Here is a 16,129-nt window from a genome sequence, read left to right on the forward strand (position 1 = left end):
TACTTCACAAACTAGAAACATTCATTATATTAGAGTGGGGTCAACATTCATATTTATCGACGGGTGGAGGGAAATTTTCCAACAAACTCTACAGATACATTTACAAATACATTTAGAATTTAGTGGGCCGGGCGTTATTTTGGATTAAAAGGAAATAGCTGGGGCAGATCTGCATTGAATGAATGCATGGCAGGTAGTTAGAGTACAGGTAATGGGTGCCCAGTGGCTAAGGAATGAATTGCAAGAAGAGAGCAAAAGCAACGCAGGAATTGCTGGACTAGCAAGGGGCTCATCCAATCCAAACTCAGCCTCTCCTAATCCATTTCATTACAAAACCAGCCTGGCTGTTCTTTGTTGCTAGATTGGCAGCATTGAAAAATGTAATGTGTCCAAAGAATCAATAATGCTAAAAACTCTCTATAATAAATATTCACTGTATAATATACAATTTAGTGCATGGCTAAATGCCATATACCAAAAATAAACAGGAATGTGGTGAATTAGTAGCTTGAACTGCAGTGACCTTGGACATTTTGGTAAGAATATTAGCCCTTGGCTTTGTCTGAAAAAATAAATCATGTCATGATCAAGTAATTCATAATTCGTAATTCATTATTCACAATAAGTAATAAAGGGACAGAAGAAGTAAAATGCAATGTGAAAATATGGCCCGTATTTATCAAACACTAGAGTAGTAATATTTGTTACATTTAGTAAAAAATAGGCAATTTTCTATTTCCATTAGGATTTCTGCAGCACTTACTAGAATATAATTTGTATCTACAATTATTTTACCATCCATTTTCAAACACTTTTTTGATGATTTATGAACAGTCAATTATTTTATCAACAGAGAATTAAATTGTATTTCAGAGTTTAAATAGGTCCTTAAATTACAAAGATCATAAAGGAGCAAACAGACTTGCGGTCATTCTACTATTGTAAGGTATTGCTTTGCTCTGTGTGCTCTGTACTATACATAAATTAAAAATAAACTTTGTTATTTGCTCTTCAGCATGTGATCTTGTGGTAATGCTATCAAAACTATTTATAATGCAGTTGCTGTAGCCATTGTAAATTGTTGGCCTAATGTTAATTTTTATTTTTCAGTTCAATTTTGTGGGGAAGTTGCTTGGCCCAAGAGGCAACTCTTTGAAGAGGTTGCAAGAAGAGACTGGAGCAAAAATGTCAATCTTAGGAAATGGCTCAATGAGAGACAAAATCAAGGTACCATTTCTTTAATGATGAATATGATATATTAGATCAATTATCTTTTAACAGGCATTATATTGTATATAAATGATAAGTAAGGTCCTTTCATATGAAGCTTTGGGCATCTTATTGGAAGTCTGAGCTCTAATGCTACAAATCTTGAAAAAGTAATCATTGTGGGCCTGTGACAATATGGTTGTAAAGTTGCAGATGGATTGATTAACAGTATACATTTGCATTGTTGTCTATATTGTGTACCTCGTCCAATGATTAGAAAGGGGAAGAGGAGAAAAATAAGGGACAGGTAGGTCTAAAGGTAAATGGAAATGAAAAAAAATTAAAAACTATCCAAAATAGGTAGGAAAGAAAAATATGTTTTAAGGAAAGGACAATCCAGAACATTATTACATTGATTAAGACTATGGTGAAATAAATGAGAAGCATTTTCTCCTATTTAAAGATGTAACTTGTGTGTCAAAATGAAAATGTGCATTACATGTAATATGGAGATTGTAATATGAAAAATTGTCCAATAAAAATCTGTATAAATAATTTAGAAATCAACAAGCTCTGAATTGTTTTGCTTGACACTTTGGGGCTGAAAAATATGTCTTTTATTGTAGACTACTGAATGCAAAGTCAGCCCAAGATATTTACTATTTTATTTCACTTTGCACTTCATATGAAGTTTCTTTGAAACTGCATTTCCTGTTGAACAGTGACAAACAAAATCCTTCTTTTTTCTGCCAAGGACAAAATCATACATTTCCTTTGTGTTCATACAATATTGAGTTTTTGCTTTATTTGCATCACAAGCAGAACTGTATTCAGCAATGTCACTGATTCATTGTATCGCTGACACATCTAAGAACATGGTTGGCATAATACTGGTTTTTATTTATTTATTTTTCTACTTGTCCTTCATTCCCTTACTTTTTATCCCTAGGATGATTGATTACTTAAAGCTTTTCAGCCATTCACAAAAATGATATCAAGCGCAAGAAAGCATTTTCTACATTGTTGTTTAGAAACTGCATGAAAACACCTACAGTATTATAATACATTTTAATGTTAAACCTCAAAGCAGCATTTGTTACTTGTTCTTTCATGTTTTCAAGGGCAAACTGATCTAAGATTGCATTTATAAAACTTGTGCAAGTTGTTTTCACATTTCTTGTTCTACAAAGGAGGGGTCTCCTAACTCCTGTGTTTCATATGGCACTTAATCATTGTAATTGCATATAGATATTTGTGTGGTTTCCTCCTATGCTCTAAAATATACAGGAAGGTTAGTTGGCTCCTGATAAAAGTGACCATTGTATGTGTGCTTGTTAGGGCTGCCACCACCTTTCTTCTTTTGGAATTCCAAATGAGGGTTGGCAGTGACGTCATGGGCAGGGACAGTTGACATCAGAGCAGAACTGTGATATGAGGGGTGGGGCTATGATGCAGTGATCAGCGATTGGCCAGCCGCAACAACAACCCAGGAGAGTCCTATTCACATTGCCTAATCAGGGAACCTATTTTTGGTAAGGGCTTTATAGGTCCAAACTGGTACAAGTGAAAGAGACCTTAGATTGTAAGCTCCACTTGGGCAGGGACTGATATGAATGATCCATAATCTCTATACAGAGCACCAGAATAGATTTGCGCCACATAAGTAAAGTCTATACAAGTTGCACTTCATTAAAAAATGCATAAATACCGACATCCTGTAAGTGCAGGGCAACAACACATATTTATTTAGTGATGGGCTTATATTTCATTTCTTTTTCCTGCTTTAAGTATGTAGGACTGATATGGCAGAGGGAAATAAAGTTCAGTGTAATATTTACATTTTCAAGCAATGCAGTAAACAGTTTACCAATTATTAAAGATTTCAATATGCTGTCATAAGCTACTATTAAGGTAATAAACCAACTGTATTATATTGCTACAGGCTAACTGAACACAAGCAATTTTGTCATGAGCAGGTTGTACCATGCTATTTTTTGTCTGGCAAAAGCTGGCGTATAAAATAGATATATGCACTTCCATATCCTGTATACAGGCCAATACTGTTTTACCGAGTTACAAATCCTACACTCTATATTCTTCTTTGTGTTATTTATATTTTCCAAGAATCAAAATTTGACAATTTAGAATTTGAAATAATTGTCTTTTCTCCAAAAATGTAATTTGCATTTGGGAGTTTGGATTTGAACAGTTGATGTCAATATCTGATTAAAAATATGTTTATTTTCAAGTTCAATTTCATGGGGAAGCGTTATTGATATAGAGTGATTTTAAGGAACAGTGCCACAAAATATAGATACAGCAAACATTATTTTAACATCACACAAAGCACCACAGTGCATATTTTCAATCTTCATCTTAAGTGAAAGACGTGTGCTAAGGTTCTTTTTAAAATGAAGGACATTGTCTCATTGAGTCAAATATCCAGATAATGTGTGCATCATTCACAACTGTTTTGCCAGTTAATGATTCTGTTTCATTCCATATCTTAGTTTTATAACATACACAAGGCTGGGCTATTAGAGATTGTTCTATCCTTGCATTAGGTCACACAACAGCATTTCATATTACAAAAGTATTTCAGGGTAGGAATTTTCCTTTAGTCATTCAAATACAGTATTTGAAAGGGAAGAAATTGTTCATAGATTATTACATTTTGCATTTAATTTGATTTCAGAAAGAGGATTGCTGGATAATTTACTTACCCAACACCTCACTACCTCTCTACACAGTAACACAGCTTTATAACATTTACTAGACTATGCCTTTTGCTTCCTGTGTTTGCACTAGAAGTAAATAAAACAAAAACATTATCATATCATTGGGGTGTTCAAATTGTTCTTTAATTATAAAACGTTACCAACATTTAAGTTGATTGGGCTGCAGGGCATTCTTCTCTATGTTTATTTCTTTCTCCGGACATTAGCTTGATACTGGGTTTCTCATTCATTGTACAATTACCTCTGACTCAGTTCTGTAACCTGGGAGTCTGCTTACTAAAGTGCCACAGAAGGTGATAATTAATTTCACCAGAAATAGCACTAGAGCTGGTTTACTGAACGGCAATCACTTCTGTAACCTCTGTTGCTATTAAATTCTGTGTATGCAGATTCCCCCGGGAGCCCCCCTGACTGGATGGATTCTGTTCTCAAGTAAGCCTTGCACACTAGTACCGTGGCCTTGAGGCAGAGACACCTGCTTGGCTATAAAAGCAATTCTTTGTTTTTCTGTGCTGTGGAGTGATATCTCTATGCTTTCCCGCCAGTAACTTCCTTTTAGTCCTGTACTTGTACATTCTCATGTCATAGGTTCCCAAATCTATAAAACTCTGTGGTTATTTGTTTTGGGTTCTGACTATTTGTGAGTGCAGGATCAACTGAGCTTGTGTCAAATACACTTGGTGTTTCACCTCAAGTGGTCTCCAGTTCCTGAAATTCCATGACACTACCTAAACTGTTTTACAATGTTTACTAAGGTCTAGCACCAAGATTATTGCCTAGTCATGCCAAATTGATGGCAATTTGTATCAACAACCAAAAAATTTCATCATGTAAAATAATGGCATAAAACTGTATAGTGGGGGAGATTCAGTGTTAGTTCGTAGCATGACCAGTGAATAGCGGTTGGTCTAATATGTAAGACAACTATACTTGTAGCATTTGTGAATTCATTGAATGAAAAAATATCAAATATAATAATAATAATAATAATAATATTGGTAACACATTAATTGGAAGCCAAAGACAAAAAAAAAACAGATGATAAACATTATTTCCGTAACCTCACAACTAGGTGGGTCCAGGTGTTCATGCATCAGACGTTCATCTTAAGGAATATGCCATGAGCAGACCATTAGAAAATAGGCTGGCACAAACCGGACCACAGTCGGCTTCTACTGTTTAAATTGTTTATTAAAAAGTTATGGCACCCATGGTGCAAACAAAAAGCCTTACACTTTATGTGCCTTCAAGGGGGACTTAATCAAAGGCTAATGACAGAAACAAAAGACACAGAATTTAAAGGAACTTAATCCAGTCATAAAGATCATAATTCCAATTAATCACAAAATAGGTTACAAACCTAAATACAAGCTTAGTTTACATATTTACAAGTACTACCATTTGCAAGTGATACACCTCTGTACTCCATACTTGTCATTTCCAACTGTATTCAACCAATTGGTATTATGGGCATTTCAGGATTTATTATACTCCAAGGATGGAAAAAGTCTGAATCTAAAAATCCAGCATTACAGAACTGCCAAAGTTGTATGTCAATGGCAGAAGTCTCAAAGATATCCTGATCTGCGCTGGGTTATGTGCAATAATCTGAAGATTTTGTGGTTTTCGGGCAAAAATCTGAAAAAGCAGAAAAATTCCTATGATCCAAATTTTCCATGTTTTTTCAAGTTTTTTCCCGAACTGTAATTTTTTGGAAAATGTATTTATATATAAATAAAGGGAAATAACCTGTGTGGATTTGGTTGGATTATATTTCAGAAAATAATGAGATAAATTCGGATTCTGATAAATAACCCCCCCTAAATGTAGTTTAATGAATGAACTCCCAGGATTTCAGTCTTTGCCTTCTGCCTGCTCTCCCCTGGCTAGTTAAATAAACGTATCACTCTCAGCACAGGTAAAACAACATGCTTAGGGAAAGCTCTATTCTGTAGCTTGTATGCCTGTGAGTACACACATGCACAACATAGAAGCTTGCACTTTTTTTTTTACTTATTGTAGATGTTGGGGAAGGGTATTCACAAATATATTGACGCTTATATAAAAACAATATTGTATTCATCCTTTTTTATTACAGTCAGGGGCTGATTCACTAAATTCGAGTGAAGGATTCGAAGTAAAAAAACTTCGAATTTCGAAGGTTTTTTGGGCTACTTCGACCATCGAATGGGCTACTTCGACCTTCGACTACGACTACGAATCGAAGGATTCGAACTAAAAATCGTTCGACTATTCGACCATTCGATAGCCGAAGTACTGTCTCTTTAAAAAAAACTTCGACCCCCTAGTTTGGCAGATAAAAGCTACCGAACTCAATGTTAGCCTATGGGGAAGGTCCCCATAGGCTTGCCTAAGTTTTTTTGATCGAAGGATATTCCTTCGATCGTTGGATTAAAATCCTTCGAATCGTTTGATTCGAAGGATTTAAACGTTCGATTCGAAGGATTTAATCGTTCGATCGAAGGAATAATCGAATTTTCTGCGCTAAATCCTTCGACTTCGATATTCGAAGTCAAGGATTTCAATTCCTAGTCGAATATCGAGGGTTAATTAACCCTCGATATTCGACCCATAGTGAATCAGCCCCTCTCAAGATAGATAATGAAGGGCAGTTTAATTGTGATGAAGGTTGTTGAACAATACCATTTTCTAATTGCAGTCTGTGACTTACACTGGATTTATTTGCAAGTTAAAAGCTTTAAATTCCGCTTTGTTGGAGAAAGGAAAATGAAGATCTCATTCTCTGCAAATAACAATGCTCACAGGGAATGGTATACAGGAATTGTATTTAAATTTGAGCAGATTTTGAAAGATTCCAACATTATTGCTGATGCTTGTATTGAAATATTTAATCTTGTTTCTGGCAGTGTTTCTATGTTTATAAGCTCTTTTTATCCCAAGTTTACCCTAAAGGATTTTACATTTGCAACATAGCTTAATCCGTTTTTAAAAGCTGTTACATGGTGTGCCTTCATTGAGTTTCTATATTTCTGCTCTCAGCAGTTAACTTTCATTGAATCAAACTTGAAGCTCTTGCCTGTTTGACCTCTCATTATTCAGAGATGCTCAGCTATAACAGCAACTTGTCAGTCCAGTCCACCTATAGGCTTGAAGGGGTGAGGATGTCACATTCCAAGGGACATTTACAGTCTCCAGACTGGCCACGGGCTTCATAATCTTGTTTCAATGACATGTTATTTTTATAACTGCCGAGGAACATGTGGTATATTGGATAATAGCCCAGCTGTTTGAAAAGCTTTTTTCATAAAGCAGTATATAATACTTTAAAATGGAAATTAAAACATCATTTTATGTTAAAGATCTATCACTTATTCGAGTGGTTATAATATTAATATGGAAAACAATATTGAACTGAGTAAAATACAATCCTTCATTTAAAATGAATTCCATTGTGAATATTGGACTCATCTATGGCTTGCTAAAATTGAAGTGGTCAATGATGTTATGTACACCTGTCATATTTTAGGTCAATTCCTCATCACACACAATTTCTACACCCATATAAAATGAGACATCTGCCTTGACTTGTAGCACAGTATTCTCTGTTTTTGCTTAATAAATTTACTGTCTATTGACATCCATTCTGCATAAAACTGCATAACTGTCGGTCGCAAGCATAACCTCAGCCACATGCAAGGCTCCAACTTTGAGTGTAAGGGGTTTACCATTTAATCCACATATACAGAAAAAAAGAGGCATTTGTGGTGCAAAATAGTGTTCTACACTTATATGGTAGAATTGTTCATCCGCGTTTTCATTAAGGGTGAAGATTCTCCTGCAGTCATACAGTCACAATATGATATTCTGGGGCGCATATAATTTTCTTTGAAATGTAATTCAAATAAAGTTATATTTAGTTGCCAAAAACTACAATGCTGATTTATGGATGAAAATTTGTTCACCCTATTTTAAAGATTTATAAGCAAATATTATAATATTATTAATATTATTAAATAAGCAAATACTTGGTTGATATTTCACAAAACATATTTTTCTTTTGCTTGTCAGAAATTCAAAACGTTTCGCTTTGAATTATAATTAATCCTGTGTGCAGCCTTTGGGATTCATTGCTCCAATTTTTTGTGATACAGGTTTTTGATGATTGTAACATATACATAATGGTACATTTGGTACATTCCCTACATGGATATCACTTCAGAACCTTTTATATTGTGAAAATTAGTTCTGCCTCGTTATTTTTTAGATATTGCATGCATGAATTTATTTGATTAATTCCTATGTTTATTAATTTTATGAGGATATGCAGGCAATTTTCTTGGTATACAAGTGGTATAACTTTAATGTATTATTAAATGATAACATTATGTTCTGCACTGGCCCTTGATTGGATGTAACGTCTAATTCTGATATAATACTATATACTTATTTTATAGGTATATAGTATATTGTATTTCTATGATATCTGCATGGGGAAGTTTCTGTTGAATTAAATAATAATAAAGAGCTTTACATTACAGTTTTTTTTAATCTAGAAACTCAAATCAGCTATGGATTATTTTAGGGATTATTAGACAGGTTGGCAACCATAATGAACCCGAACCCTATAAAATCCCACCATCTTTTAAAATAATCCCAAACTTGAAATAAGGATACAATATTTTGCCAAACTTGTAAAACCAAGTTATTGTTTAGAATATATTTCAATTATATAGTTTCACATTGCCTGGAAATTTTTTTTTAGCTTTGTTTATAATCAATGCAAAAAAAAAGTTATTGTTTATAATCAATGCAAAAAAAAATTTATAAAAAAGTTATTTTATATATCTATAAATATTATATTTCAGGAAGAAGAATTAAGAAAGAGCGGGGAATCAAAATATGCACACTTAGGTGATGAGCTTCATGTATTAATTGAAGTGTTTGCTCCACCAGGAGAAGCTTATTCTCGCATGAGCCACGCATTAGAAGAGATTAAAAAATTTCTTGTTCCGGTAAGTGTCAAAAATCAGTCTGTTTTCATACATCTAGATTTCATTTTGATGACTGAAACTGAAGGCTAATTGTATAATATTTTAAAGTGACATACACTACTTTTTAGCATGAGCTCAACAAATAGGACTTGTGATGAACATACTTGCCTGTTGTTTTAAATAAGAAATATTTATTTCGTTATTTCTGCACTAAACAAGAATATGAAACTATTTTTACTTTGGCACTTCCTGTCACTTCCTGTGCCACAAAAGCAATGGATGATCTGCTAAAACTAACCAAGTGTCCAGAGCAGGACTGAAACTAGGGGTAGGCAGAAGAGGCACCTGCCTACGGTGCAGCATGGGGGGGGGTGCTGAACAAATTACTTTTTGAAGGGTTTTCTGCCTACCCCTAGTCCGGGTTTGCTTGTTCCCTCTGCCCCACTTCCCGCATCTCGTCCCCATAGCACGGGGGAGCGAGATGGCTGGTTGGGTTGCCTAGGGCACTTAGTTGGCTTTGGCGGCCCCTTGTTCACATAGAACCTTCTCATAATGAGCTGCTCAAAGGCTCCTGCTGTCACACCTGGTTTCCCAAAACCCAGAACAACCCTCAATGTCCCAGTCTTGGCTCACCCTTCTGCCTCTAACAACCGCCTTTCGCTTTGGGCGGAGCTCTCTGCTACTTGGATGCCGCCAGGTCTTACTTGAGAGACGATCAGAGGGATGTGTTCTGGGCAGGCAAGAGACCCCGCTGCAGGCGTCCCCACTGCCTTCCCACCGGACCACCATGGACAGCTAGACCACTAGGTACTCTTACAGCTGCTTAGATAAAGAACTTGGAACAAAGTATCTTGTTTACAGGGGGGTCAATGAAAAAAGCAACTTTCAAATTAGTGCTTTAAAATAGGAAAAAGTAGTATAACGTGGATTTTTTAAATTAAAAAACAAACAGAATACATTTTCAACAAAAAATAAAAAATCATGAGCGATATCCAGAGAAGAGTCAAATGTTGTTAACCCCTGTATAAACATCCATAGGTTAAAAATGCTACTATAACATTCTGAAAGATAGACATTCATTTACAAAGGCATAGTATTAACCCTGCATTCCACATTGGCAAAGTCACTATACAAAAAAAAGTTATTTTGAACTGCTGCAGTTGTCACACCTGCTACAGTATATGACCTGGAAACAGAAAGAGCTAGCTGCCTAGGGCCTAAACAAAAGGGATTCTGTCATCATTTTTATGGTGTCATTTTTATTTCTAAATTACACTGTTTACGCTGCAAATAATTCACTCTACCATATAAAATTTAATTCCTGAACCAATAAGTGTATTTTTTTAAAATTTTGTAATATTGGTGTGTAGGCGCCATCTCAGATAATTTTGCCTGGTCATGTGCTTTCAGAAAGAGCCAGTGCTACACTATGGAACTGCTTTCTGGTAGGCTATTGTTTCTCCTACTCAATGTAACAGAAGAAGCCACAGTGGGACATGGATTTTTACTATTGAGTGCTGTTCTTATATCTTCCAGGGAGCTGTTATCTTGTGTTAGGGGGCTGCTATCTGGTTACCTTTCCATTGATCAGTTGTTGAGCTGAGGGTGAAAGGGAGGGAGGGGGTGCTATTACTCAAACTTGCAGTAGAGTAAAGGGTGAATGAAGTTTATCAGAGCACAAGTCACATGACTGGGGGCACCTGGGAAACTGATAACATGTCTAGCCCCATGTCTGATTTCAAAATTAAATATAAAAAAATCAGTTAGCTCTTTTGCAAAATCAGTGCAGAAGTCTGCTGCAGCAGCAATATTTACTGATACATTCTGAAAAAAACATGTTTTCCTATGGCAGTATCCCTTTAACAAGAATATGCTACCTTAATGGTGTGTTAAAATGCTGTCAGCTATGAAGAATGAATAGGAATGAGGAGAATTTTGCTTAAAACAAGCATATTGTAATTCAACAAAATCTCTTTAAATATGTGATATGTGTTCAGTTCCAGTACGTTCATAATTTTTAAATGTAGTAGGCTTTTTAAATAAGGCTGATCTGCTTAATTTAATATTTCCTGATATATTTTTTTAGCTCAAAAACACACATCTAAACTTGAGTTTATTTAAGTTTTTATTAAAACAAAGTCAACCTAACTCCCATACACAAATTGAACTAATTTATCAATAATTCATCTCAAAAAAGTAGGTGCTAAAAAAAACGTTGCAACAAATTGGTGCGTCAATTCCAATCGTATGATTGACACTCCGAAAACTTGACTTTATCGAATTGTTGTTTGCGAAAACTCAACTTTATTGATTATCAGAGGAAACGCAGTGGAGACCATAATGTCAAAAAACATCTTCAGGGAGATCTGCCATTGACTTCTTCATGACCTCAACAGGTTTGAGATGCAGTATTTTCAGATTCAGATTTTTAGCAGCTTTAAGGTTTAATACATTTCTGAAAATTCACGTACTTCTTAAATATATAAAGAACAGGTTTTCAAACGTTCCCAAGGCCATAAGAACAAAACATGTATTCTGTATTATTATGATTCTTTATTTAAATAGGGTGGACACATTCTGAAGTGATTTACAGAGATTATATATAGTGATGGGCGAATTTATTCGCCAGGCGCGAATTCGTGGCGAATTTGCACATTTCGCCGCCAGCAAATATATTCGCGAAACACCTGCGAAAATTCGCGACCCGGCATCAAAAAAAATTTTCCCGAAAAAACAGACGCCGGCGTCAAAAACGGGCGCTGGCGTCGGAAAAAACGGGCACCGGCGTCAAAAACTAGACGCCGGCGCCGTTTTGCAAATTTTTCGCCGTTTCGCGAATTTCGCACGAAATTCGCTAATTTTTCGTCGAAACGGCGCAAATTCGCCCATCACTAATTATATATCATTCACATCTAAACTAAATTATTGAATATACTATGTCCATAATTTAATATCAGTTGTAAAATGTTCAGATTCATTTAGTATCATTGGCATGTAACATTTCCAACATGTTTCTTTATAACGCAAATCTAACTGTGACTATTACCACTTTAGAGGCAATGGTCCAGAAAGTCCTGTATGAAAAATAATCATCTTTACCCTTCAGTCTTTATGTAGGGCAATTGGATCACAATTCCTGTGCAATCTCAGTGTGATTAATTGGTACCTGTAAAATGTTATGCTTAGCCTTTGTAATAGTGGTCAAGTGCAAATGGAGAAAAGCCTACACAACCTCTGGTTCTGTCAAATGATTTAAATGTATAATAGTTTATGCATTACACGCTGCATTATGCAATAAACTTATATTATCAGATTAAAATTAGGTAAAATACTAATATGTCATGCCACCTAATCATACAGTACATCTGTTTTTATTTTTAGAAAAACATGGTCATTTACAGAGTCCCCAGACACAGCAGCTTTTTTGTGCCCTTGGTGCTTATTCAAAAAATAAATTGAATCCCTTTTTAGGTTCTGATTAGGGATGGACGAATTTAACCCGTTTCGTTTTGCCAAAAATTCGCCGCTGGCGAAATGTCAGTGACACCCATTAAAGTCTATGGGCGTCAAAAAAAAGTTTCCGCCCGGCCAAATTTTTCTGACGCGCATCTTTTTTTTTGACGCATGAAGCCATACAAGTCTATGGGCATAATTTCCGCCCATTTAAACTTCAGTATTATATAAAATGCTACAAATAGAAAAAGTCTTTATTTTTGGTGAACTATCTGAAAACAACTGAACTGAAATAAGTGTTTTAAGGGAAACACCCCCTTTAACTTCAGATTATTCTAAACCCTGGTTTGATATGCAAGTTATACATTTGCATTATAAAGATGCATATGCCAAAAAAATAAAATAAAAAGACAGCACTTACAGTAATGGAAGGCAGATTTATCAAGGGTCGAATTTTGAGTTTAAGGGTGTTTCTAAGGACCCCCATCAACTTTGAAAAAACGACCAATCGAAATTTATTCTTTTTTTTTTTTAAAAAAAAAAAACGGGTGAATAGGATTGAGCTGCTAATTCGAATCAAATTCGATTTTGGTTTTTCACCCAAAAATACATTTTTATTTTTGAAATTTTTTTTTTTCAAAAGTCCACCAAATTACTCTAAATTGATTGTAAAACACTAATTCAGCAGATTTTAGATAGTGAATAGTCGAATTTTAATTCTTAAAGGGTCAGTACATGATACAGTTCAAATTTCAATTTTCTTAAATTGTAATCAAATTTGGATCATTCCCTAGTCACATGACAATAAAACAAACTCGAAATTTGAATTTAAAAATTAAAATTTTCAATTCCACCCTTGATAAACCTGCCCCTTAATAGATATCAAATTTTTATATCTTTTGAAAATAATGAAATAAACACAAATTTTTTGAGATTTGCAGACAACATCACAATCCGATTGTTAGTAAATGGTCTCCTTACAGTATAACTGGGACAGAATTTAAATGGCAGCATAATGTGATCCAGGATTAGTTGGGTCTTTCCTAATAATCTTCAAACGTTTGGGGTAAAGGAGAAAATTACAAACGTAAAAAAAACTAGCCCCTACATCTGTGTAAGCATATCATTATAAAAAGGAGGATTTTTAAGGAATGCTCAATTTAAATAGAATTAAATATCAGCTGTAATGCAGAATATCTAAAATAATATTAAAACAATATATCATATACTATTTCATAATCTTTCATGCTGTTTTATATGGCATACATTTATGGGGTTATTTGCTAAAGGTTGAGTTGTGTTTTTCCCGAAAATTCAAGTTTTTCAAGGGTATTTTCACTAAAAACAGGATAAAAAAACCTTTGAATTGTTTGAGATTTATTATGCCTCGTAGCTGCTAAAAGCCTGAATACAAAAATACTCCAGCTAAAGCCTTTCATTCTCTAGGTCATGTAGAATTCAGTGGCAGAGTTCACTAGAACCATTTGAATACGTTTTTATCTTTATTCATGATGTTTGGGTTTTTTTCAGTGGTTTTCGTTGAAATTTTCAAGGTTTTCCCCCCAAATTCACTGATTCAAGATGTATTCCATTCAAGTTTTTTTTTATAAATAAGCAAACATTGGAGTTGTGAGTTTATTTGAGGTATAAAAAAAAAACCTCACAAGCCTCACAAACTTGACCTTTGATAAATAACCGCCTAACTGCACAGAAAAGTCAATGACCTGACAATGGATTCTTCTTTCCCTCCAGGATTACAATGATGAGATTCGGCAGGAGCAGTTAAGAGAGCTGTCCTACTTAAATGGATCTGATGATTCAAATAGAGGAAAGGGGGCAAGAGGTAGAGGAATCAGAGTACCGTCAACTCCTTCTAGGTGAGTTATGACAAAACACCACTGGAGATATGGATTAGACAATACCAATGTACCATATGATAGAAATGTGTTCTTTTGCTCCTTTAATATTATTTAATGACATTATCATAAATGAAATCGAATTTTTGAGCAGGGCTAGGTTGAAATCTCTGCAGCTCCACACTTCCAACATTCCTAGGAGCTGGATGCTGTGCAGTTTTCAAGACAAATATTTGTGAACATTTTCATGGGCTTTCAAGGCAAATGTGGAAATGTTGGTATGCTGCCAAGTGAAAGGAGAACAGTTTGGCAAGATGTTACTGTCTCTGTATAGCATCAGTGCTACATTCTCATAATTATTTTCCTCTTGGTATTTGTAACCCGCCCCACCGGTCTCCCATCCTCGCTTACCTCCAGACGCATTGACCGGCGGGTTCGGGTTGGGATGTGCTCCCTCCCAGAGCAGAGGAGCCCAGTGATTACGAACTCCTTGTGTCTACACCAATAAATGTTCAATTTGACGCTGATTGTTCAAGTTTTCCTACCATTGGTTTCCCTTATTGTCTATCTTGGTTTCTCTTCTCCCATTGGTTATTCTGCCTTTAAATAGCTTCTTCATTTTCCTCCTCCTTTCCCAAGCTGGCTTCTGTTTATCCAGTTCCTGCTTAAGCTCCGTACATATCGTCACTCTGGTTTTTGACTCCTACCTGCCTTTGACTCCGATTTTGCTCAGCCCTTTTCGTGTCCACTAATTTTGGTTTTGACTCCTGCCTGTCCCGAACCTTGCCTGGCCTGACTTCGCTTTATGCCTAATCCATGTCTGTACTATTAGTATCCTTGACATGTTCAGGTTCCCTGATTGATTCTGCAGCAGAAAGTCCAGGGCCCCAAGAGGGCATCGGTGAACATCAGTAATGTCAGGGATGACCTTGTTCATTGAAAGGTACTTCTTGGGTTCCTTGTCAACTAGCGTTACAGTATGTTTGTATTTGTGGTTTCCTTTGCTCTTTTGTACCTTTAAAAATCACTGGGAAGTTACTGTACATGAGACCAAGCTCTCCTGTGTGAGGTATTTTTCATAAATGTAAATTTAAAAGGGATTTCTGCTATTTATTCTGTTATACAGACTGATCATTTGAAATATCTCTGCATCTCTCTGGAGCATCGCTCCATTGTATATGTATCCCAATCTAGACTGCACTGTCCACTTTGATGTGCAATAATCAGTACATATTATACCCTAGTGGAAGAAACTAATTTATAAAAACATTTCCCTGATGCAGTTGGCAGTTTTTATTGCAGCAAAAAAGAAAGTAAGATAGAGTTTACTGCAGCACTACCGCAACATCTTTCAAGTGACATGGAATAGATAGGTTTGATAATAAGGCATGGCATTGTATATATCTATGTTTTGTGTATATCCTCACAGCATTATAATTAAATCAATTAGTGGATAATTCTTACCAAGCCACTTATGATGCTGACTGATTCAGCTATACAACTGTGTGGATATATAAAATATATACCACCTGATGGTTCTTTTGGGAACCTATGCTGTAGGTAATTGAATATGGCAGGAAACAGAACGGGATAATGTTTTGGCAGGTTCCTTCTTAACGACCTTTTATAGTTGATAATGGAAAATGCCTCCTTGCAAAAGCTTTAAGCTTAAAAAGTCTTGTGGTTTTGCTGTTAACTATTGCATTTCTAAGCTAAAATATTCACTGTCCTCTTGAATTTTTAAAAGCCAAACCCTGGGAGATATAGAAATGAAGAGAAGTTCATTAAACGGTGTGTAGCGACACACACATGGGATTTTGTATTCCCCAGTCATGCAAATTTGCCTTTTTATAATGAGGTTTGGCAGTGAGCCGATATTACTGGGCGTTGAAGCACATGG

At 35.4% G+C, this 16,129-nt stretch overlaps 1 protein-coding gene across 4 annotated transcripts in view; it reads left to right on the plus strand.

Annotated features, from left to right (window-relative positions):
- Positions 1-16,129, plus strand: part of khdrbs2.L (KH domain containing, RNA binding, signal transduction associated 2 L homeolog) — a 141,882-nt gene that overhangs the window by 69,829 nt on the left and 55,924 nt on the right. For all 4 annotated transcript variants that reach the window (XR_005961313.1, XR_005961314.1, XR_005961315.1 and 1 more), the window contains exons 3-5: positions 1,111-1,227; positions 8,795-8,941; positions 14,126-14,250. Coding sequence is in view for 1 of the 4 variants with exons in the window: in XM_041563158.1 (XP_041419092.1) it covers positions 1,111-1,227; positions 8,795-8,941; positions 14,126-14,250 (389 nt within the window). In the remaining 3 variants the exon portion in view is untranslated. The remainder of the gene's footprint in view (positions 1-1,110; positions 1,228-8,794; positions 8,942-14,125; positions 14,251-16,129) is intronic.

The sequence above is a fragment of the Xenopus laevis genome, chromosome 5L (genome assembly GCF_017654675.1).
Source record: "Xenopus laevis strain J_2021 chromosome 5L, Xenopus_laevis_v10.1, whole genome shotgun sequence".
Taxonomy (NCBI): Eukaryota; Metazoa; Chordata; class Amphibia; order Anura; family Pipidae; genus Xenopus; species Xenopus laevis.